Source organism: Stigmatopora argus, chromosome 19 (assembly GCF_051989625.1).
Source record: "Stigmatopora argus isolate UIUO_Sarg chromosome 19, RoL_Sarg_1.0, whole genome shotgun sequence".
Taxonomy (NCBI): Eukaryota; Metazoa; Chordata; class Actinopteri; order Syngnathiformes; family Syngnathidae; genus Stigmatopora; species Stigmatopora argus.
The window spans coordinates 13,689,949-13,715,168 of record NC_135405.1 but is presented as its reverse complement, the minus strand read 5'-3'; the positions used below and the strand labels follow the sequence as shown (position 1 = coordinate 13,715,168).

Genomic DNA, 25,220 nt, shown 5'->3' with positions numbered 1-25,220 from the left:
GGGACATAAAAATACATAGACACTATAACTATATTGCACTTTCAAATACCATATTTATTTTTTCTTCTGGGATGAACAGTCTCATATATGACTCTACAGTAAGGCTTAACATTATATTTTCAGCATAATAGTCATTATTTCCTCTAGAAACAAACAAAAATAAACCATACAAAATGAACTTTAGCACCATATGTTATTAATAATATTCATATTGTTCCCTAAAACAGGGCAAAACATACAATACTGGACATCAGTTTTGCTTTTTTTCCTCTCCTCCCCGTGAATTATACTCTTATTTTTTTTAATATATCGAACCACCACATAGAAAATCCGCACTTTTAGCCAATTTTTTTTTTTTTTGCAATACAGCATCCATAAAAATCAGGGAGAGATTATTAAGTACACACCCACAAGCTAACACAACCTAGAATTCCAGGGATTATCAACAAAAGCAACATTTTTCCGTGACAACTTCAAATTAGCAGCAATTGACTCGACACTCATAGTTGCATTGTTGCAATATCAAATCCGTTTTTCACAGCCAAATCTACGATAATCGCAAAATAACTGATGACAGATGATTAGGGCCGAGCAAAGAAAGAAAGAAATAGGACGACGACAATCAAGTGAAAAATACGACACTGCTTTTTTCCCCTCATAACGTCACATAATATTATGATTTGAACCTCACATGATGACATTATTAATCTCGTGATATTGCGACTTGATTCTCGTGGTGCTATTATTTCCTATTTCTTTGTTAGGACGCTAAATGCTCCGTCATAATAAATAGATACACACAGATAAAAGGACATTTAGATGACAGGAAGTTACAACACAGCAATCACGTTCTAGATATATAGACTTCTTTTTTTCATTTTAGTTTTTTTTACATTTCCATCCACAGTTTGTGCTCCAAAATGCGACTTTGTTGTCCCGAGTTAAAACCGAAGAAAACACGTCTAACGATAGAACGACATGTGAAGACCAGGCGTGGCGAACAAAAATGGCACCATAGAAAGTTTTGCGGTAGAACGGAGTGTTTCGTTTGAGGTGCTGGAGCTCACGAGCGTCACGAGCGTCACGAGCGTCACGTGTTGTTGTTGTCGTTGCTAGTTTGGGGCCGTGTGGCCCAGAAAGTGAACTTAGCATTAGCACCTGTGAGGTTGTTCAGCACCGGGTTGAAAATGCTCTACGTACTGTAACGGAGGGGTGACAGAGACGCGTGCCGGTGGAGATCACGGGCCGGACTAACGGGAAACACGAGCAAAGGTAAGGAAGTTAGCGGCCCCCACTGGCTGCGATCTAGCACCCCGAGAGTTAAAGGCACAACAAGGACCGAGAAGAACGAGCGCTCTTGCCGTGCCATCCGCAGACGTGGAAAAACGCCGCCGTCTGCGTCGACCCGCAGTCTCTTGTTGCTAGCTTAGCTCTTGAATTCCTGCCGTCTCTTCAATTGACCACGTGGGACAGATCCAGAACTCAAACAAACAACGGTACCGTCAAATGATCAGGATCGACCACACAGTTGACTCACGGGTAACGGTGCTAATTCGTAATGGACATAAGCTAAGGGTGGAACAAATGTAAAACCTGACGTGGCGCTAGCCCAACGTTTCCGATCTAATCGCGCTCGCTAGCGAAAGTTTGAGCCACCCTCGCTGACCCGAGACTTCTCAATGGTTCGAGTTCGACCTCGACCGCTGGGTGAAGGCGGACGACGAATGTACTTCTTTGGGAGTTTAACCTCATTGCCCGGTCTTGAGTTGGAATTGTGCGCGTTAGCGATCGGAGGGAGGGTACAGCAGCGACCAGGGATGGCGTACGACGACAACTGTGGCCGAGGACTGAGAGTTCTGTGGAAAAACTGCTAGTCAGAGGTACGGAAGGACTGTTCCTCCGGCGCAACGGTTGCTAACGTAGCTATTCAGCGGTAAGACCTTTAGTTAAGGTATGATTTGGATCGCTAAACTCTGCTTGACATTCCAAGTCAGGTATCCTGACGCTTACTTAAAATCCTAAAAACATGAGTCTGTTCCAAAACTGCCCACCTTGAGCAATCTAAGTGTGCTATTTGTCTATTAGCGTCGCAAAGGGAAGTGGACTGATCAGATCCCAAAACCAGACTCTAGTGCTGTGCTTCAATTTAAGCTAATCTTTTCAATAAAACCCCAAATTGGTCGACCGTAGCGCCAACCTTCTGTTTGTCCAAAAGGGACTTACCAAGCGACAAAAGTAGACTTTGACCACCTAAAGACACTTTCTGGCAATGTAGCCACGTCCTTTAGCACAGTTCTTTCCATCCCTGGCTTAAAACAAGAAACCCTTCCCCCATTGGTTCCAACCCTAGACCTGCCATTTTACAGTACGACATGATCAGGCACCGGTGGCCGCGGAGACGCAGATAAACGGCGAACCGGGATCAACCGAGCTCCCTGTGCGCTAGCGTTGCTACAGTTCTGCCACTACGGGAAGAGGCGGCGCTAGAAAGAACTGAATTGTTGGCCCCGGAAGCTATTTGTTGAGTCCGGAGTTTGATTCCAGGACACGACTCGGATATTCAGAATGGAGACGGAAACGGTGGCTGTTTCGCGGAAGGCCGTGAAGCCGTTGGGAATGTCTTTATACGAGGTTTCTTTCAAAATTGTGCTGCTGTTCCTTCATCCCCCACTAGGGGGCAATCTGCACTGAACAGATTTCATGAATGGGTGGAACTGATTGAAGGTCAGTGTGCTTCTATTGCAACCCCCCTTTGCCATACATGATGTGATTACGATTGAGGATTTTGGAACCGAAATAGCGACGGCCCGGATAGACCCGAACCCTCGCCATCCGTCCGTTTCCCCTTTTTTTCCCCCCAGGTTGTCGGTAAACTCCATCCGCGTCGTGTTATTTACATAAAGAATGGCAGTAAAAGTCAGGATGTGCAAAAAAAGAGAAAAAACCCGCACCCTCTAACGCGGTTCCGGACATTCGGGCCGTAACGGTTGTCCTTCACAGGTACACGCGAGTCCAATTGGAGCTATACGGAACAACGCGGGAGACAAATTTGGGAATGAGACATTCATATGTTCACGAGACACTCGTACACAACCGCGGACGGACTCTTTACATATGGAGCAGGGGTCTCCGAGGCTATTCCGGAAGGGTCCGCAGTCCGGGATTTCGTTCCGCCTCTTCGGGCGACTTCCAAGTCTCATCCCATCCATTGCGGTCAGGAGCTTCTCGTTTTAGCGGAAACCTGACTGGATGGGTTTGAGCGAAAACCAGGCGGACCCCGAGGACCGCTACGGAGACCCCTACTATTGGAGGTCCGTCATCTTTTTTTTCTCTGTTGGTTTCTCCAAAAATAAACGGCGAGCGTCCGATTTGACAGAAATGGAACGGAGGGGAGGACCGGCGTCGGCGGGAACGGCCCTCAGAAGGAGGATTCGTACTGCAGGAGTTCGTAGAGGAGGGGGCCGTCCCGGTACCTGATGCCCACCGCGTTGGGACTCACGTACTGGAGCACGTTGATGGTCCTGCGGAGCCGGCGGTCCACAAAGTGCGCGTCCCAAGCCGGGTAGCGCTTCCTGGGCATGTCTATCTTGATGAGGGGCCCCTCGGGGCGTCCCGAGGCGTCCACCGGCTCGGTGGACCTCACCTGGAAAACGGGAAGGCAGGAGTCGGCGGCGCCGTCCTCGGGCTCCGGGTACTCCCCGGCCGCGGCCCGCGTGGGGGTGGCCTGGGAGCCCCGGGGACCGGGCGTGGGCGCCATGGGCTCGGCCTCGGGGGGCAGGGGCAGCCCCCACAGCAGTTCGGCGCAGCAGGAGCTGGCCAGCACCCTCAGCCGGGGGCTCACGGGGTGCAGGACCCCGTAGTAGAGGACCATGCAGGCCACACCTGAGGCAAAGCACAGGAAGACGCCGCCCAGGGCGTAAGAGGCGAAGGCGTCGGTGGTGGCCGGGTCGCGGTACGCGTACCACAGCCCGCTGAGGAGGGCGTTTTCCAACAGCACCACCGTGTAATAGACCACCATCCGGAAGCGGGTGCGCCCTTCCTGCACGTTGAACCAGCAGAAGACGTACACCACCCCCACCACCATGTTGAACAGCACCTCCTCCCACTTGGACATGCAGAAGTCGGTGCCGCCGTGGATGACCCAGAAAGCCATGGCGCACCAGTGGAGCACCACGAAGATGCCAAAGTAGATGTGGAAAACCGAGGCGAACAGGGCGAAGGAGAGCACCCGCGACGAGATGGTGAACAGGCGCCAGAAGAGGTGTACCAGGGCGCCGCGGTAGCTCATGCTCTGCTTGTCGTCGCGCGAGTCGCGTAGGAGCTTGTGGTAGGACGCCAGGACCCAGGCCAGGGACAGGAGGGAGGAGAGGACCGAAGAACCTGCGGGCGGGACGGAGATGGGAAAAATAAGAGGGGAAAAATAAGAGGGGAACCACCGGACGACGACTCGAAGCTAGGCCAAAGCGTCCGTTCTGGATAGGTCGGAACAGCCTCACGGTTCTGGGGTTCCATCTCAGGCGGTTCTTTTTTGGCCATTTTTGCCGTAAAATGCGGTTCAATACGCACGACAGCGCCCCCAAGCGGTGGAATTGTTCATGTGCAATTTAGGGGATGTTTACAAAGAAAATCATAACAAAAACTGGAAAAACTTGGTCCAAAAACTGCCCAAATCCATGTCCAGTATAAATTGTGATGGCACTAAAAAATATAAAAACACTGCCGGGTGATCAGGATGACTTACACTGCTGCCATTGGGCCTCGTTGCTCTGGATCATGATGCACAACTGCAATACCAGCTGGGGGGCGCTCTCCAGAAAGGTCTCCAGCAGTCGCAGCATGTTGACGTCGGCGTACTCGTACATCATGGCCCAGTAGAAACGCCGCTGGTTCTCCTTCTGCCGGTGGCTCTGGACGCCCAAGTACATGGTCCGGACGTACCTGCCCGCCAAAAAAAAAAACACCAGAGCGTGTGCAGTACCACGTGCTATGGCGGGCGCCAACGCCAGGGAAAAAGCGGCTATTCTCTGACATTTGCAGCCGGCTCGCTAAATGTCAAATTGAATCGCGAGGATGCTCTCTGAAGACCTTACAAGGTCTCCGCCCACTGACTTCCATTAGCCTCGGTGTATCCAAGACGAGGGTCGGCTGCTCGAAAAAAAACACGGAAACAACCCAATGTTTTTGTTTTGTTTTCGAATATCTTATAAAACTATAAAGACGCAAATGAGGAAAGAAAAAAGTGATGTGGATTTGAGTTCTTTCCACGCCATCCCTCACACTCCAAACAGATTGGACGCCGACTAGAAATCCTCATTTCAATTGCAACAGAAGCATCGATCTTTCAAGGCCCAAGGGCGGCCATATTGGTAGGGGCGACGTCCCGCCAAAGTCGATGCACCGACATTAGGGTGTATTTCCACCGTCGGCGCGATGCTAAAAACACGCAATTAAAGGAAAAAACTGATGACTCGGCGCGAGACTTTCAACGCCGCCCCAAAAAAAGTGGCCTCGCTCCATCACACTCCCGCTGCGTCGTCTTTCCAAAACAAACGTCTCCCCGCGAAGACGCACGTTCGCTCGTCAGCTTTTCGGGCGAAGAGGGAATCTCCCGCTGCGGCGCCCCCGCGACGCCATCCCTCCCTCACGTCTCGCCGCTCTTCCGTAGAGCGCCTCGTGAATTATTTGCGGCGCGATTGTAGCCGTTTGCTCTCGGCTCGTTAAGCCGCTAGCGCGTGTGTGTGTGTGCGCTCGTGTGTGTGCGTGTAGCTCAACCGTCTGCTGTCGAGACATCGACAAGCATCATCTGGATCGTCATCTCTACGCAAGCTGTCTGCGGGCTAACGGCTCGTCGCCAATTCCCGAAGCGTTTGTTCATTCGCTGCCGCCCCTCCCGCTTGAAATGGACGGGACGTCGAGGGCCGTTAGCAACGTAACGAGCGGATGCTTTGATCGTGCTAACGTCATGTTTTAAAGAAGAAAAAGCTAGCTTTAAGTTCATCTCAACTGATATCGATGAAATTGTTGCCTGTACCAATATGGCCGCCCTTGATGTCATTTTGGCGTTTTTCATGCTTTTGCCACTAATTGTAATGAGTTTATTAATCCATTTGAAGTGAGAGGACTGGTAGCATCTTGGACGTCTTGTCAAATTGCAATGTTAGCCGTCTTTAAAGGGTTAAAGTCGTAATATTATGTATAAAAAAGGCAACTATAGCAGGATTTCTTTTAACCTGGCAACTTGAATCTCGACATTACACCATTTCTTCCTGGTTCTAACGTTTATTTATTTAATTTTTTGTTTGTTTGAAGATTTGATGCTAGCTAGCTGCAGTTCGGCGATAGCGCTGATCACAGCTGAGGCGTGCGGCGTGAAATCCATCATTTAATTAAGCTTGTCCTTCATTTTAATTACTGGCCGACTGACCCGCCGCCTCTGATGGCTTTTAACGAGCGGCGCCTGTGATCAATAGCTTCTTTTCAGGGGGGGGGGGGGGGGGGGGTGGGGGGGCGCCGGGGGGATTCGCCCACTTTCCGTTGGCTTCCATTTGAGCGTCACGTGCTCACGGTCGCTAACGGTAACAAAAGAGCGGCTTGGCCAGATTGGCAAACTCAGCTGGACTCCAAATTCCGTTCGATTCGGGTCAGGAAAACAATTTCAGGATGATTGAAGTCCCAAAACGGAGCTTTTTTAAATGTTTGAATAGATTTGTTTTCATGTTTATCAAAGCTTATTTCATCACGTTTTTATGAATTTGACTGTACAGTCCATATTTGTTTTTTAATTTATTTGTAAATCAGTGTTTATACAGTGTCAATACATAGATATAATGAACATGCTAACCACCTAGCTAACCACAACATAATAATACCTAAAAATGCACGCCCATTTTCCGGGCTGGCCCCGCCCTCAACTTTCAGCTGGCATCAAACCGCCGACCTCCTTCCGCGGCGCCATCGCGCCGGGCCTCCCGCAATTGGCCCTCGGGCGGCGGTCACGGATCGTTGCGCCGCGGCGCGCGTCGGCTTCCCGCCAGCTCGTATCGGCTTTGCTGTAATCGTTGCCGCGGGGACGATAACGACATATCTGATGCTAGTCGAAAATAGGCCCCGCAAAAACCCAATTGGACACCACCGGACTCGTTTAGCGGCTGGCTAGTAGCCATCCGAGCTAGCTCGTAGCACGCTACGTCGACTTTGTTACATTCGCTTGAGTGATTTTTGGAGGAAAATGTACATCCAAGAGTAGTTTTATTCGGGAACGCCCCCGAATGTTAGCGTAGCTTTAGCTAAAAATCCCATTTCTTGCGACGCTAACGTCTCTCTGCGACGGGAATGGCGTCGCCGACGCCGGCAGGGAAGCCGCTCGACGCCCCGGAGCGACGGATCGCTACGCTTAACTTCCGACGCAAAGCGTTTAATCGCACGCGATGCCTCGGGGCGCCGACGGCGCCATTTGCATTTTTCTCAGAAGCCCGGCTCGTTTGTCTCCTGTCATTCCACGTTTCCATAAAGCGGGATTGCACCGACCGAGAACGTTTTTCCAGCCACTAATAGCCATTCCGACTCACTTTACAAGTAAAATAACATAAATCTGCTAAAGATAAACTCAGGAAGAAGAGATTTGACTGAAATGGCGACATAAGAAAATATTTGGAGGCATTTTTCAGCCGTGGTCGCGCTCAATCCAGAGCAATTAGCTTCTCGTCAGGCTTTTCCGTCGCTCTTTTGGAGCGAGGCGAGCCAGGGGTGAAATCTTTCCCCCCCGACCCTCCCTCACCGCTCCAGTTTGGCGGCCGCTCTCCCACCACACCGGGAAAGGGGGACGGACCGTGATGTGGCGGATTAAGAAGAAATAGGCTTTGACCTAGTTGCTTTTCAAAGGGAGCGCAAGCACACAAAAAAGAAGTAGAAAGTGCAAGATAGCCGGATTTGGCTCGCTAGCTCATGTCAAATTGGCCTTTTCATGTTTTGGCTAATTCGTTTTACGTAAGAAATGTGTTTTTTTTAGTGGTAGCCTGCTAGCAACTCGTAAGCAAAACAACAATGATAAAGAATATTTCCATGGTTTTCATCCACTAGCATAATCATCGATTGATTTTTCCGGTCGAATTTGGAATGATTAGCTCGCCTCATTAAAATCGCCGACGAACGGGACGCAGGCCAAACGTTAGCGGGCGTTAGCTCGCAAGCGTGAGCGGCATAGCAAGAAGACGGGGAGGAAGCACGCGGGCGGAAAATTGCCGGGCGCTCCGGCCGATTAGTTTAGCGACTCCCCCCTCGGCTCTGGAGTCGCCGTCTCCTCCTCTCCACTTCCGGCGCCATCGCTTATCTCCTCCGATGGCGCTCGCGCGTTATCGGCAAACGGGAGTAGCGCGGAAGACGATGTGTCAAAATGCTAAGAGAAAGGACGCTAAGTGAAAAAACTGAAGGGCCATTTTCCGATTAAAAAAGAAAAAACAAAGTGAGCTGTTACCACGATTGTTATGATTTTACAATTCCATCAATTTGCTACGTCTGTTACGTAACGCATCATCACTCCGCGTCGGCGTCCGTGAAGGAAGCGGGGTTCGCCGGGGTCACGTCGGGTTCATGCCGCAGTGGGGGTACTAAAAAATGATGCAGGGGTTGCCAAGGTAACCGGGGCCTGCGAGGGACGGGCGACGGCTGCCCGCCGATTGCCTGTTTGTCGCAGTCGGCCCTAAAAAAATGGCCTTTTTGCAGCCTTAGAGTGGCTTAACTCTTGTTTTTTTGTAGCTTCATGAAATATGCAATCATACTCAACATAATAATCAAATAATTTGTGTAACTAGTATCATCAGTATCAAAGGAAACCAGGAAATAACACTTTTTAGTACGTTTTAGATATCATAGCCTGAGCCAAAATGGCCGCCAGCTTTGTGTTCATTGGCTGCCGACCCTCCCACGTCCAATGGTTGGACATCTCACGTTGGCGTTGACAAATAAGACAGTTGGGACTTCATTTTAACGTCTATGCATTGACTTTGATGGGAATGTCGGCACGGGGCGGCCATATTGGTAAGGGGTTGTCTTAATGCTTAATGAGTTTATCGCTCGCGGACGTCCAATCTATTTGGTCCATTTTTTTGGAACGTCTCGCGCCGTCCACGGAGGAGAATTCAGTCATTATCGTTGGCGTTTTGTCAGCGGAACGGACGGCTGGGCTCGCCGCCGGTTCCGCCGCGTCCCTCGTTGGACTTCCACTTCATCACATTTCCCAGACTGCAACACATCGGAGTCCGGTTACAACCACTTAGCCATCCCCCCGTTGACGCCGTGGCGCTAAAGTACAATGTTGCGGTTCAGCCCAGTCGTTTTGCTGCCATTAGACATGAAATGTTAGACCCCCTTACAGAGCAAAAAAAAAACGTATTAATATACTGAAGTACCTTGATTTGGTTTAAAAATAACTGGATCATGTAATATCACGTTTTTCATGATTTTAAATCAATTTGGGATTTAGTCATTTGAATGTTTCTGTTAAAAAAAACATTAATAATAATCGAGATATTCCATTTGAGGATTTTGCCCTTTCAAATTCTGCCTAGTAACAGAGTGCACGGGGCAGCTAGCAATTGCTAACAAAGCAACGTTTATGTTTATTTATTTTTAGGGGATAAAAAGGATGAAACCATGCCTGCCTCCCGCTACTCGGGTTTAGGTTGGGGTTTATCGCACATTAAATACTGTATAGTAGTTTTTTATTATTATTTTTTAGCGCACCGCTAGCCAGGAAGAGTCAAGTTAAGGTGCCGTCGTGGCGGTTGTTTTTCCGACGTCTCGCCTGTCGTTACCATGGCAACCTTTCCCGGGCTCTCGGGCGTCCCGCCGAGGTCCGAGCGCAGTCGTTTCCGAGCCTTTTTTCGATGAGACGGCGCCCAGCGGGCCGCCGCCGCCGCGCCGCCGCTACTTAGCCGAGAGCTCGCATCGACGGGTGGATTCTTTTGGTCGGCGTTCTATCAAAACCAAGCTGTACTCCAATCCTCCTTCTAATGTCACTTTTATCACCAGCTATATATTCTTTTGAGTTTTTGGTCATTTAAAAAACAATGCATTGACTTCGCTGGGAATGTCGGCCATGTTGGTGGGGGCAGTGAAAGCCCTTTTCACGCTTTTGTCGTGAATTGTCAATTAGTGGATGTCAAATACATATGAAATGAGAGGTCGGCAGTAAATAAACAGACTCACTGCCGACCCTCCCACTCCAAGCGGATGGACGTCCGGTTCTGTCAAGGAATTCAACGGCCGGAATGAAGACACGAAGCTATTTTGACGTGCCTGACGGAGCGACATTTTGCGACGATGTCGCTCGGCGTTTGCGTTTTCCGCAGCAATTACAACGTTAGCGAAACGAGGTGCCAGATATCTTTAATTGAAAGACAGAAGGGCAGATGTCGTGCAAAGCGCTAATTAAAAGCGAGCCGGCGCGCCGTGATTGCTCTCAAAGTCACGTGCGAGAGACGGAGCTGGCGGCGTGTTGCAAGCGACCGTCATTTCTTGTTTGTCCGCCTTTTTCAAATGACTAGTTCACCGGGAAGCGCCCCAAAAATGGACTCCCCTCTCGAATTAAAGCCGTAAAGCGAGCTAAAAAGCGTTTGCCGATTGGGCCCCGGATGATCCCATTCGGAAATCAGGCATTTTTGGGGTGCGTCGGGAGAAATGAAGCTCATTTCAAAAGGCGACGTGATTAGACATCCCGCTAATCTCTGCGCATTAAAACTCGGCAGCGTCCAAATCCACTTAGCGGCGAATGTTTCGAGGTGGGGAAATGAGAATACGCCGTCGACGCAGGTTGAAAATAGGTCACGACGGCTGAAATGTAGACGGCGAAAAGCCACGCGACCTCCAAAAGCGTCCTTGAAGGTGCCGTAGCGTACGCCGAGACCGCTACGTTAGCTTAATTGTGCTCGGACTCGTTTATATGCGGGGAAAGAAATGTCCGTCTTGGTCTAATCCACTCAGACACGCCGGCTGAAAATATCTGGCCGATGCTAAGTCGCTGCGGAGAAATCATGAAGAACTCCACACACACACACATTAGATTAATATATAAAAAAAACTTTCAAAACAAACCAAAGCCAAAGAAAACGTAGTAACACCTGCGCGCTGCCCAAAACGTTAGCCGAGCAGCTGCTTATTTTCCCGCCGAGAGCCAGAATCCGCGCGCCCTCCGACCATTTTTCACGCTAGTTGTAGCGCTATTATATACTGTCTCATCTGCCGAACTAGGTGGCGCTCCCAAGTGTGCTTTTGGAGATGATGACGGCGCATTCTCTTCGTCCCCCACCCTTCGCTTTCCATCCATTAGCGTTAGCATCCCCTGACGTTAAGGTACGAGCGCTACAGCTGGCGGCTATTAAGGCTATTCTTCTTCTCGGGCCTCCGTTTAATTGGCTGGAACTTTTATTGTATCCTTGACGTGCAGGTCGAGGCGCCTTCAAAATAAAAGGAGACGTTTGTCGAATTCAACCGAAGCAAAAGAAAGTATGTGTTAATTTAGGAGGCTTAAATTTGAACAGAAACGGTATTTTACAGCGGACCAAGTGGCTTGTTATTATTATTTTAAAACCAATTTGTATTTTTAATGCACATTTAGTATGGAAAACTACTGCTATTTACTGATAAATGTCTTTTTTTTTCAAGATAAGTCACGAAAAGATCAAGAATTATGAGACAACCATCGGGATGTGTTTTTAATATCAAATAGAAATCTGGGGGTCATGAGGTCAAAGGTCAAGGAAGTCAGAAAAGGCATTTTGGAAGGGATTAGTGGCAAAATAGTTTAAAAAATATATATATATTTTTTTCAACTCAATGGTAGTGTTTAAAAAATGATGTTTTTATTCATTTTTATTTTTTTTACTCATATTGAAAGAGTACAAACAATTATTTGTGACTTTATTTTTCACAACTTTTCTTATTTATGGTCATAGTTGTTTTTTTAAAGCCATTTACTGTAAGGGAACGCGGTAGCCCGCTCGCTGTTGATGAATGAACCGTAAAATGACTATCGACGCCTTCAAAAACGACTCCCAGTTTCCCCGAGTGGACGAAAAATGTCGGGGCGTCACGTCGGACGTCTCTTTGAAACCATTTTTCATACGCGCGCCGCCTTGTTGAAAAATAACGCTTGCGGTGCAACATTCAGGGACGAGTCATCGTCTCACTTTGCAAAGACGGCTTTTTTTTCTTGGCGTGCGCCCATCAAAATAAAACAACGACGTGTAAAAAGCACAAGTACAAAGTTCTCGTGTGCTCACGGTAGAAAAATAGTTTGTTTTGAAAGCGACCCCGCTTTCCTTCATTCATGGCCTTTCCTAGCATTAGCGTTAGCGCGGTGGCCCCGGGCGCGTTGTTAGCGCTGGCTGAGAAATTAAGAAGGTGAAAATTGGCCGCGTGCGGAGTTAAGAGGGCGCTTTTATTTGGGCTGCGTGTCCCGCGCCTGGCTGCCGGCCTTTCCTGCTGAAGAGCGAGCGCGAGCTGGCCCATTTTTTCCAAAGTAGGCCAGCGCGCAGCCGAGTCAACCTTGCGCTTTTCGCTCCTTTTATCGCCGCTTCGCCAATGCGCAACTAAATCCAGTTGGAGGGAGAGTCTTAGGGAACGGAGACGTCCCGGATCCCAGCACGCCATCGGACGTGCAGGCTTTTTCAATTTTTTGGGGGGGGGGGGGGATATATTTAACTATTAGACCAATTTATTTTGCCTGGGAGGGGCGGAGTGAAACCCAGGAGCAGGCAAACGACAACAAAACATGACACGGAACCTGCCATAACCTTTTCTGAGTGACGTTTCTTCCCCCTAAAAAGAGATTAATTGCCGATGACGGCAAAAGACGTCCGAGGGGAGGCCCGGCGGCCAAAAAAATGCCTTTTTGGACCTCATTTGTCATTTTTGGGGACCCCAAATGTAGTAAAGTCTCCGTATTTTGCGTTATTTAAGAGTCAAGTGTTCGACCTGCGCCGAAAAAACATCCCGTTGCGCGTTTAGACGTTAGCCGTGAGAGGAAATAGCATCACCGACAGCTTGCTGATGACGGCGAATGGGAGCGATGCGGTCGCTCCAGCTGCCAACCCGGCCCACGTACGCACACACACACACACACACACATAAAAGAGCGTACACACACACACACACACACACATGCGGAACAAACAGCCCATACTACAAAGTCAATAAATCCGCCTCAGCAGCCAAGTTGTACAAAGCGTGCATGCGACAAATGTAGGCAGAACAGAAAGCGCCGTAAACACGCTAACAAGCCAATTGAGAGAAGATCCAAGTCGTAGATGTCAGTCAAAACGTTGCCGTGACAAATGGGGATCCGTTTAGGAAAAATATACTCCGTTATGACGTTTTATTTTCCTTTTTTGGGGGAGACTCACAGAGGAAAAGGCCTAGCGAGCGGGTGGCTAACGGCTAACATTTGTTGGTCATTGCGACGTGGGGTCGGGTGAGGTTGTTGCCATGGCGATCAATCATTTGGCGCACCGCTACAAGGGTTAGCATCCTAATTTAACCAGCACCGTATTTTCCGGACTATAAGTCCCTATTTTTTCAAAGTCTGACGTCTTATTTTTTAGGATAACGTACGTAAGAGACTAAAATATGGATATGCGATGTAGCCTACTTTGTCTGTCCTTCACGGCGTAACCTCCCACTTCAAATGGAGCGGACGCCGCTTTTTTTCCCCTAAGGAAATGCGAAAGGTGCGCGATGGCAAACACGGCGCGAGTGTGAGCGGCATGCTCACGAGCCCATCGCCGCTTAATATTCTCGCGGTCTGCCGGCCTCGGCCGGAGCGCGGCGTCAAGGCGACGGCGACCATCAGCGCTTTAATCACGGCGGCTAAATTTAGCAACCAAAACAGACTTTGACCAAGGCGACGACCTCCAAAAGTCAGATGGACGGAACGCTGATAGAAAATCTGGCTAAAGGTGGAAGGGAGTTTTTGCTTTGATTTTTTTTTAAGAAGGGTTATTCCGTTGACCAATGAGACGCCGTGTGTGTCCTTTGTTGCTAGGTAGAATTAGAAGTTTGGTGAGGTTTTTTTTTGGTTTACGAATTATTGTTGACTAGCTTCAGTTTTTTTATGCCTAACTCTCCTCTCCAGCCACATGAATTGGACGTCTATCTCCGTCAAGGGGCGGAGCCAGACCTGGGTTTTCCTCCATCTCAAGTATCTGTCATCTCTTAGCGTCAATCTGGCGTCTTGATTAGCGGAGAAAATCCCAGTCGAGCGCTGACAGGATTCACGTCTCATTACTCACTTTTATCTTCACCTCCACAATCAATTAGCCGCCTTCCCAGCATGCATTGAGGTGGCCCCGCTGCGTTTTTTTTTCCTTAACGACGCGCGCCCGTCTTTTAATCCCGGCGGCGGGACGGACGGCTTAATCGGCGGCGCAGAAGCTAAATGAGCGAGAGAAGTTTGGAGGGAAATCCCCGGCGGACGAATCTTGGCGCCTTTCTTTTCTCCGCCGACAATTTGTCACAATTGGCCGGAAACGCGGAATAATTGGCAATTATTGCAATTTTGCCACGAGAGGCTCTCCCGTAAACACAGCGGGTTGCGATTTCACGGGGAATAAACAGCGCCTCGCTTAAGAAAGTCATTTAAATGACGGCGAATGCTAGAAAAGGCAGAATTCTGCCTTGAGATAGGAGCATTTAATCCACAGGGGTCAAAGTGGCGGCCCGGGGGCCAAATCTGGCCTGCCGTATCATTTTGTGTGGCCCGGGAAAGTAAATGATGAGTGCCGCCTTTCTGTTTTAGGATCAAATTAAAATGAAGAGTATAGATGTATATTAAATTTCCTGATTTTCCTCCTTTTAAATCGATAATTGCTATTTTTTAATCCATATTTTCTTTGTTTTAGTTCAAAACTCATTTTGTAAAATCTAACAATATATTTTAAAAAAAGCTAAAATAAACATTGTGTTAGATCCATACAAAACTGAATATTCAGGGCCTTTAATCCAGTTCATTTAATCCATTTATTAAAAAATATATCTAAATATTATATCTAAAATGGTCCGGCCCACAGTCTGAAACCCTTGATTTAATCTAAGCAACTTTTCTGCCTCTCGTTTGTCATAATCCCCGCCATCTTGACATACAGATATCTTTCAAAGTCTTAATTTGGTTAGATGTGACCAATACAAGTGTCTTAAGCTTCCATTTTTAGAGTCACCTTGACTCTACTTACACATTTTCACCTCTACTTAAGAACGCCTGGCACGGCTCGCTCGTTTTTTTCCGTGTCGAGGCCTCGTTTGACCCATTTGCGTGTATCATATTCATATTTTTTTCTTCCCCTCTTGGAATTAATACGCACTTGGGAAAGACCACGTCCGTCCCTCGGCGAGAGGGAGGAGGACGGAGGGGGGCGGGGACCGAATCTGCCAGCGTTGCAGAAGACTCAATGACATCATGTCTGTATAGTACGTACTGGCTTGGCGGTGGGGGGCTACACGCCTGGGTGGGTGTACCGAGGGGGCGGAGCATAGTATGCCGGACTGCAGCGTGAGAACAGATTGTTGCAAAACCTAATTGCGTGAAGGAGTCTTCAATGCAGCTAAGGAAGAAGGTGGGATCTCCAACACACACACACACACACACACAAGCGCAATGGCGCACTCGGATGGAAACGGTAAATCGACACACCCCCGTGAACCCATTGGCTAACGTTAACGGAGCTAGACACCCCATCTGTTTTGACCGGGAGGGGCGATCGGTGCCGTCAATGGCATTGAAAGGGGAGCAATGGATTGGACGTCTAGCGGCGTCAATGGTTACCGAAGAGTCGATGTGGAAAATTGTAGAAGACAAAATTTAGCCCCTCCCTGTCAAAATGGATTGGACGTCTAGCGCCGTCATAAGTGAGCGCTTTTGATGAATCGGAGTGTCGGGCTTCTCAATGAAATTGAATAGTTTCCGTTAATTTGTTGGGTCGCTTCCTCATCATTCGGTCCTCCCATTGGATAGAGATGGACGTCTAACGCAGTCAATGGCAACCGAAGTTAAAAGTATAGTTGATTTTTTCCCCATTTTGGGCAGGTTTTGCATGTCTGTGCAGTTTTGCTCAAGGTCAGGTCCGTTTGTTTGGTTCTTGTCGTTTGCCACTGACGGGATTAGACGTCCAAAGAGTCTGCCTGGCCGGCTGACCACCCCGTCTGCCTTACCTCCACACCTGTCCCATCTGAAAGACGTGCAGCGCGCTCTGCCAGAGCCAGACGGAGATCCGGCAGCATCGGTCCCGGCGCAGAGCGGCCACGGCCACGGCCCGGCGGCTACTCAAGCCCTGCACGGAGCCCAGGGCGCCCTCCGTGTAATCCTGCACGAACCAGCGGAAGCTGAGGATCTGCACCAGCACCGACGGCACCAGCACGAAGAAGAGCGTGACGGCCGACCACAGGAAGTGGCGGCCGCGGTAGTAGTGCGCGGCCAGCCACACGTCGCTGCACACGTCCCAGAAGAAGACGACGAGGGCCAGCACGATCCACAGACAGTCGAGCCATAGACGCCGGCGTCGGCGTTGCCGTTCGGGTGTCCCCTCGATGCCGTCGCCGTCGTCATGGTCGGACAGCCCCCTCCTCGTTCGCCGCCGGGACCGCAGGTAGCGCAGGCAGGCGCTCCGGCACCCCCAGTAGCACGACGAGGTGTTGCAGCAGTGGCAGATGTGGAAGGAGCTTCCGCTGTCGGGCCCGTCCACCGCCTCGTCCAGGTCGCGCAGCTGGGCGAAACGGCCCCCGCCCCCTCCGCCTCCACCGCCGCCGCCACCGACACCGACACCGCCGACGCCGCCGCCGATGACGACCCGGTGGCCGTCGGACTTGGCTGCCATCTTGGCCTCTCGACGTCTCTACCCGGACACCTGCTTGGCACCCGCGGCCCCGGAGCCATGTACGAGCCGCCGCGGCTCACCCGGGCTCCGGGCTGGGACGGCGAGCCCCGCGGACGCAGCGCATTCCTCGCGCGTCCCCCACCCTCCCCCCGCCCACTAATCTGCGGGTTCGAGCGCTGGGGGGGATCCGGACGATGGTGAGGGAAGATTTGGAAGAAGAAGAAAAAATCCAAAGAAAAAAAGAAGAAATCTTCGGACTAAACGTTCATGGCGTCGAGTCGAGCCCCTCTCCTCCTCCGCCGCCTCCTCCTCCTCCTACTCCTGCTCCTGCTCCTGCTCCAGCCGACCACCCCGCTTCCCTCCTCCAGCTGCGAGCCTCCACCGAGCGCTTCCCTCCGCTGGCCCTCACCGACGTAATTCATCCCCTACCTCTATCGCCCCCCACACGTCCCCCTTCCTCCTCCCACACACGCACCCATTCTTTCTTTCTGCGCGGATGCCATCTAGCGTCTCGTTTAAAGTCGGTAACGTAGAGTAGGGGTGCCTAATAGTAAGTACCTAGATCGCGATCTACCGGTAGATCGCCAAGGTACTATCAATAGATCGCGTGACAACAACATTTTGTTCTGTCGGTTATCTTAGCTAGGATCTTATGAATTTGGCATGACTGCAGTAAACTTTAGCACGAATCAAAAGTGGATTTTCACCTCCGTTCCCACACATGTTGATATGCAGGTTATATCAAGATACATAATTGCTAAGCTTTATGAGCGACCAGTAAACGACGGGGCTTTCCCTTACCTAGCGTTTCCAGAAAAATTGGATGCAAACTGCCAGACCTCGGTGTTAAAATACATTGGACGTCTTCCGCGGCCAATGAGAAAACTAGGTCAATTTTTTTAGGGGGATAAGAGCTAAAAAAAAATCCAATAAAATTCCCTCTACAACAGAAGGCAGCCAAATGAATAAACATGACTCACACAGGAGAAAGCATGCAAAACTGTCTGTGTTTAAGCGCAGACTAGTACTTCACTTTCACTCAATTCTGCAGCTAAAGAAGGCTAACAAAAGCTTTAGAGTGAGTCTCTTATTCAAGGATTTTTGACCATTCATTTATGGAAAGCGTCAAATAGAATGGCCTTAGGTATTATCATTTTGAAATGTGATCAAATCAAGATGAAACTGAGAATGGAGAAAAGAATTCCATTTGCTGTTTTGATTTCTACAAAATGAATGCCAAACACGACCCAAAAATATTTCTAATTTATTTAACCCTTTTATGCACTAATTATGATTTTCTTTTAACCCTTACAGGCACTCCTTTTGCTCTTTGAATGCAATGGAATTTTAATGCCTCAAAATTAACCATACAAATGTAAACATAAATGTCAGGTGTGAAAAAATGACAACAAAGAATGTAAAGAGTATTTATTTTCAAATAATTTCAGCTCTCATTAAGGTTATCTTGAGAATGCTGCCCTCTTGCGTACATGTTTAGTATTGGCGTGGGTTTGTTTTATTACAAGTTTTACACAAACTTAGATACAATTTAAATGTGTTTGAAAACAGATGAATGCAAAAAAATAATCATTTAAAATATACGTTAATTGATTTTTATCAGTTTATTCCAAAGTTTTCGTATCATAACAAAACAATTGTTCCGCTTCCTGTTTCCAGCCGGTGGGTTCTTTTCGACGAACTCCCGTGACTCCATCGTACAGAGTCTCGAAAACATTCAGGTAATTACACACTAAATGCACTTTAAACCCGACTATACGCGCGCGTCTTATTAACTAATATTTCCTAAATACATATTTCTTTCCGTCAGGTGCGGACAAGAGTTTATTTGTTCCAAATACTCCTGGTTTTGTTGGCTAGTTAGCATTAGCTGTCACCTGCTTGTGGTTTGCTAATTTTCTGTTTAGTTTAGTTTTCCAGGTTTGACAGCCTAATGTCAGGATGTATTTTGCTCAATAACGCGTAGACGTGTTGTAAATATATGTAAGACTATTTTTCCCGTTTGTTTGTGTGTTTTGGAGGTGGTTCGGTGTCGTCATTATGGAGTTTGCCGAACTAATTAAGACCCCGCGGGTGGACGGAGTGGTTCTTCACCGGCCTTTTTTGCCCAAAGTTGAGGGAACCTTGTGCCTAACCGGCCACCACCTCATTCTCTCCTCAAGGCAGGACAACACGGAAGAATTGTGGCTTCTTCATTCCAACATTGACTCTATAGAAAAGAGGTAAAACCGTTGAAAGTAGACATTTGTCGAAGCACATTTTCTTACTTCCGGTCCAATGTTATCTTTTGAAGATGCCGACAAATCGTGACAAAAAAATTTCCCATTAAAATGAGCCCTGCTCAGTGAATACAAATTGTACACGCTATGAGCTAACTTGTATTGAATGTTTCTTGCAGGTTTGTGGGCTCTATTGGCAGGGTTATAGTCAAATGCAAAGACCTGAGAGTAATTCAGCTGGACATTCCTGGTATGGAGGAATGTATCAACATTGCTAGCTCAACTGAGGTACAGAAATGCACCATTTTAATAAAGAATTATGTGAAGTAAGTCACATTTCATAACTGTTTCTTGTTCTCTAGGCTCTCTCGACACTTGATTCCGTCTCCCTGATGTACCCTTTCTTCTACCGACCCATGTTTGAGGTCGTCCATGACGGTTGGACTTGTTTCCGTCCTCAAGATGCCTTCAAAGACCTGGAGTCCATGGTGAGAAAGTTTTCATGAGAGACTTTGTTTGGCTTGAGAATGACGGGATAACAATGCTTTTTCGTTCCTTCCTCTCTCAGACAGACGAATGGCGATTGAGCGAAGTCAACAAAGACTTCGGCGTGTGTCCGTCCTACCCTCCGCTAGTAGCGGTACCGAAGGCTCTCGACGACGACGCGCTAAAGGCGGCGGCGACATTTCGCCACGGCGGCCGCTTCCCCGTGCTGAGCTACTACCACAAGAAGAACGGCATGGTTAGCCTACCGGCGCGTAGACGCCACGGAGTGCAAAAAGCTAAATATTTCCGTCGCAGGTGATGATGCGAGCGTCTCAGCCTCTCACCGGCACCAACGGGCGGCGCTGCAAGGAAGACGAGAAGCTCATCAACGCCACCTTGAGGCCGGGCAAGCGCGGCTACATCATTGACACGCGCGCCATTAGCGTAGCTCAGCAGGCTAAAGCTAAAGGAGGAGGTTTTGAGTCTGAGGCTAACTACCCGCAGTGGAGACGGATCCACAAAGCTATTGAAAGGTAAAGGTCATAAATAGTTATTTTTTTCAGCTCCTGACAAAACAATCGTCGCTCGATTAGGTTCGGGGTGCTGCAGGAGAGTCTGATTAAACTGGTGGAGGCATGTAACGACCAGTCCCACAACATGGACCGCTGGCTCAGCAAGCTGGAGGCCTCCAATTGGCTGGCGCACGTCAAGGAAATCCTGACCACGGCCTGCCTGGCAGCGCAATGCATCGACAGGTTGGAATTTTATGTTAGGAATGAATTCATTTGGATTATTTTTGACCTGTAACAACCCTATTATTGACGTCCAATCCGATGCACACCCACAATCAGCCCCATTGGACCAAATTGTTATGCATTTGATAGTGAAAATATTTTTGCCGCGAGTCAACAAATGCTGAAACAAAATGTTTTGCTGGCTGGCTAATCACAGGTTATTTTTTGCTATGAGCTAGCAAACATTTTGGTTCACTTGTACGTTGATGTGTCGCAGGGAGGGCGCGTCGGTCCTCGTGCACGGAGCGGAAGGCACGGACTCCACCCTCCAAATCACCTCCTTGGCCCAGATTATCTTGGATCCGGGCTGCAGGACCATCCGAGGCTTCCAGGGCCTGGTGGAGCGAGAGTGGCTCCAGGTGAGATGTTCCACCGCCATTTGGCAGCACGCAAAAAATGTGAATTTGTCCTTTTTTTCCCCAAAGGCGGGTCACCCGTTCCGGCAGCGTTGCGCACAGTCGGCCTACTCGAGCGGGAAACCTCGGCAGGAGGCTCCCGTCTTCCTGCTCTTCCTGGACTGCGTGTGGCAGATCCTCCGGCAGTTCCCGTGTTCGTTCCAGTTCGGCGAGGCCTTCCTGGTGCTGCTTTTTGAGCACGCCTACGCTTCCCAGTTTGGCACTTTTCTGGGCAATGGTGCAGCCGAAAGGTAAGGAATGTCTGGAAAAACACTGAGTCATCTCCCACCTAGATGAACTTTGGTAAAGCTAGCTTGTGGAATGCTATCGCTAACGATGCGTTCAAAGACAATCCACATTCAGTCGTTAAACAGAGAATCGGGATTGACGTTTTTTACAATGTCTTTATGACTGGTAACTAAAGTATCCTCACATGCTAGGATAGAAGCTTTTTAGTAGTACCCGCCATTAGCTTTGAGCTTTTACAGTAAGCACCAAAGTTCTGAACTTGATAAAAGCCAGCGTATAACTTTAAATAACTCTTCTCAGAAATGTAGCAATGCTATCTTATCAATAAAGCTAACAAGGCCATAAAGAATGAGTAAAACAAGGAAGCGCTATGCTAGTAAAAATACATAAATCAGTTACGTTATTAAAACCACAATGACAATGGAGGGAAGATAATTGTCATTTTGGGATTGTTGACAACGACATCATCACTCCGCCGGCGTTTGAATACCAAACATTGACACATATTGTTTGCTTAGCGGACTTAACCTGCTAATGTCGTGTTGATAACTCCTTTAATTCCGCTTTGTTTGTCCCGAGTCAAATTTCTGCACACGCTTAACCTAAAATCACACCAAAGGCGATCCGCGGTCAACAAATGTTTGTTCCCCCCAGGGGTAAACTGTCCGTTTCCGAGAAGACGGTCTCCCTGTGGTCATGGGTGAATCGTCCCGAGGAACTGGAGCGCTTGACCAACCCGCTTTACGAGGCCAACGGGCTGGTCATTTGGCCCTCGGTGGCCCCTCAGAGCCTGCTGCTTTGGGAGGGTAAGCCGTCTCGCCCAACTTGAATTCCACTTTTACATACACGCCAGGTGCAAGTTTAGCGCGCACGTGTCCCCGTCGTCGTAAATTAGCATTTGTGGAATGCTAAAGACTTTTGGAGGTCAGTCAGTTCAACAGTAACGGGCCCAAACATGAACTCCCCGCAGGCTTTCTGTGGAAAAAAACACAGCCTAAAGTGTGTTAAATTTTCCACAGGGCGTCAGTATTGCCCTCTTGAAGTCTTGTTATTATGGGATGCAGTAGATTCTAGTGAAATTTGTTAAAATCAACAAAATGCTGTGTCATAACTAGCTTATACCGTTAGCGTTTTTTTAATTAAACAATAACAAAATGGGATATTTACTGTTTCTTTTTGTAATGTTTAGTTTAAAGAATATTGCTACTTAATGATAGTAATATAATTATCATATAGTAGTATTCAATATATTAGAATAGTTTTTTTCTCTTGGGTTTTAAAAAAAAAACACACATTGAACAGGCTTTGGTAGCAATTTAACGTTCAAATTATTTCCCAGAAATCCCAGGTGCGTCTCTTATCGAGGATATGTACTTAAAGTACTATTTAAAAAAAAACTTTTCATCACGTGACGGAGAAAAAAGCTCAAGCCGCCGCATGTGACCTCGCGGCTCATGTAACCGAACCCTTGCGTCGCTTTTGGCGCTTTTCACATGCTGCGCGTTGTTAGCGTTGTGCTATCTTGCGCGTTAGCCCGGCGGGGGGTTGGCGTCAGCACGTGCACAGTTAGGTTGTTCTCGTGTTCCGTAAGCTCTCAATGTTCCCCTTTGCGCAACCTCTAGTTTTTAATGAATTTATTGCAATTTATTGCTTCATTGTTCTCATTACGAGGAAGTAGGCCACCATAACAAGGATCTGATAAAGCCAATAAAACCAATAACAAAAAAAAGCCATTTGAATTGTTGTGCTGGCAGCAATTATTAACTCCCAACTGCTTCCGGTTGGAATCGATTGGACGCCTGTTGCCGTCAATGGCAGCCAATGAATTAATCAAGATTGGTGAATTATCCTGGCTGGACATTGAAAATAAGTGTGCTAATTACTCATTTTGAGTGTTCTATTTTACCGAACCTGATTTGCGTTCATATCGTCATAGTTGCTCTGATCTTTTATATACTACTTTTAAAAAGTAAGAAGAAAATTATAGAAAAATAGATTTAAAGTTGAGGGCACCATTTCACACAATTTTTCCACATGCTAATTATGGTGAATTTTAACATGATTGCTCATTGCTCACATCCAGCTTTCTGCATTCTAGATTTTTCGGGTATGTAAATTATTTCACACTATCAAAATATTGATAATTTGTGGGGAATTTACATTTTTTAGGGGGTATGTAGAAGTCACCAGCACTTGTTGTTGAATATTAACCCTTGCCATTCTTAATTCCAGGGGTGTTCCTCCGCTGGAACCGTTCGTCCAAGTGCTTGGACGAAGCTTACGAAGAAATGGTGCACGTCATCGAGTACAACAAGGAGCTCCAAAACCGAGTCAATCTCCTGCGCCGGCAGCTAGCCCAGCTGGAGACCCAAGACCCGCTCCTGCAAACGCCCTAGAAGCAGGTAGAACCCGGAGGTCGCTCGGTCCTAAGTCAATCAACCACTTTAGCATTTCTATTTGTTTCTCCCTTTATTTGTTTACATCTCTCGCAGCTAGCTTTACTTGTAGCCGTACATCACGCCATGTCGGGACAACGTTTTGTACATACCGTAATGTGCCGCGCGGTAGCCGTGGCAACCAAGCGAGCGCTAGCTGTAAGTGGGGGCCAAATTAGCATAACAAGCGTTGGCGGGGTCAGCACTTAGCGTTCCGTATTCGATTTAAGAGTCGGTGGAGAATGCGCGCATCGGACTGGATTGGACGGCTTGGTTGCCGTGGTTACACAATGTCTTCGCAGTATGCTTTTTTTAATTATGGGGAAGAAAAATTGCACTTTGAGTGATTTTGTTTGCATCGCAAATGGGTAAGCAGGTTTATATCATACGATGATGCCTTGAGATAAGAGTTCATTAAGCCTCCTGTCTTATACAAATGCCACATTTGGTGGCTTTTAACAACAACAGAAATGAGAGAATATTTATTGTTGATTGGGTGAAATCACAAGAATTTTGGGCAACTCACAACTGTAGGTGCTAATTGTTAGCCGGTCAATGGTGTTTTCCATTATTTCTTAGCTTTAAGCTAACGTGTTACCCTCTGTTTTCACTGGGCTCATCTCCTGACAAGCTCAAAAACTCTTAAGTCAGGTCACTCCTATCTCAAGGCACCACTGCACGACACTATAGCATTATTACGGATTGTTTGTCGACCAATTCATGCACAAACCTTTTATGTTGTAAGGAGCAACTAGGCTAAGTTATTTAAGAAATACGTTTATATTTGTTTTTATGATATCCGAACTAAAAATCCAGTTGAATGACTGGCCTGTCCGTGTCAAAACACTCGTATTATAACACTTTGGCCTCACATTCCGTTTATTTCCGAGACTTCAATGCAAACTTTATATTAAAATGACACGTTTAGAATTCTCTGGCGCATGTTTTTGCCAAAATTGATTTATTTTGCGCTTTAATGAAACTGGAATCATTCTGATTGTCGCAGTCAATAAAAGTCATATATAGTGAGTCAGTTTGACTGTTTTAGTTGTCTTTCAGTGAATATTAAAAGTCTACACACCCTTGTTCGAAAGTTAAAGACTCTGATTATACAAGTAGTCTGAATTCTTTCCCCGAAGACAATAGCATGTGATTAGGGCGCCACCCAAAATATGTTTGGACTGCAGTCAGCGATACATTAGAAAAGGTGAGAGTACAATAAATAGTCAAGCATCAGCTGCCGCGTGATTGCTGCTGTTTACGTCAATCTGTCCTCTAGATGCTATAAAAAAGACTACGAGTTCCCGTATGAAGGTCACGGCGCCAAAACCTACAACTTTGTTTTGCCAAAAGTATGTCAGATTACTTATTAACTTGCAGTCACGATGATAAGGAAACGGGTGTGCCGAGCTGACCAGTCACACGCGAGCGCGGACTTTAATCCCGCCCAGTTACGTTCGCGCCACTTTGCTCGTCACATATTTTTGGCTGACCGCAATCGAAGACAAACCGCCAGTCTCGAGACTATAGTGTAAATGGTGTGGTAACATTTTTTTAATAGTAGAATATTTACTGTATACTTTATATATATTTATTCTAAGATACTTAACTTACTGACCTCAGTTCTCTGCTATAAAAATGACTTCCTGGAACATTTTTTCATTCTGAGTAGTTTTTTCCTCATTTTTGTTGTTGTTAAGAATATCTATACATTTTTTAAAAATAGTATTTTTTTATTATTATTAGCAAATAATATTCTGGG

At 47.7% G+C, this 25,220-nt stretch overlaps 2 protein-coding genes across 3 annotated transcripts; one reads left to right on the top strand and one right to left on the bottom strand.

Annotated features, from left to right (window-relative positions):
• Nucleotides 1–33: 33 nt before the first annotated feature.
• xkr6b (XK, Kell blood group complex subunit-related family, member 6b) lies at nt 34–17,217 on the bottom strand. Of its 2 annotated transcripts, XM_077587598.1 has the most exons (4): nt 16,201–17,217; nt 4,742–4,938; nt 3,963–4,380; nt 34–3,882 (listed from the first exon to the last, which is right to left on the bottom strand). In XM_077587598.1, exons 1-4 carry the CDS (start codon nt 16,860–16,862, stop codon nt 3,303–3,305), a joined length of 1,857 nt encoding a protein of 618 aa, XP_077443724.1. In that variant the 5' UTR covers nt 16,863–17,217; the 3' UTR covers nt 34–3,302. The 2 variants fall into 2 exon arrangements, with proteins under 2 accessions (XP_077443724.1, XP_077443725.1); XM_077587599.1 differs by having other exon boundaries at nt 3,282–4,380; nt 16,201–17,216.
• A 1,300-nt stretch (nt 17,218–18,517) lies between these two features.
• Nucleotides 18,518–24,487, top strand: mtmr9 (myotubularin related protein 9). Its single transcript, XM_077586836.1, has 11 exons — nt 18,518–18,601; nt 18,902–19,102; nt 19,279–19,387; nt 19,462–19,587; nt 19,668–19,841; nt 19,901–20,118; nt 20,179–20,340; nt 20,597–20,738; nt 20,805–21,025; nt 21,678–21,829; nt 23,256–24,487. The coding sequence occupies exons 2-11, from the start codon at nt 18,921–18,923 to the stop codon at nt 23,417–23,419; spliced, it is 1,650 nt and encodes a 549-aa protein (XP_077442962.1). The 5' UTR covers nt 18,518–18,601; nt 18,902–18,920; the 3' UTR covers nt 23,420–24,487.
• Nucleotides 24,488–25,220: the final 733 nt, after the last annotated feature.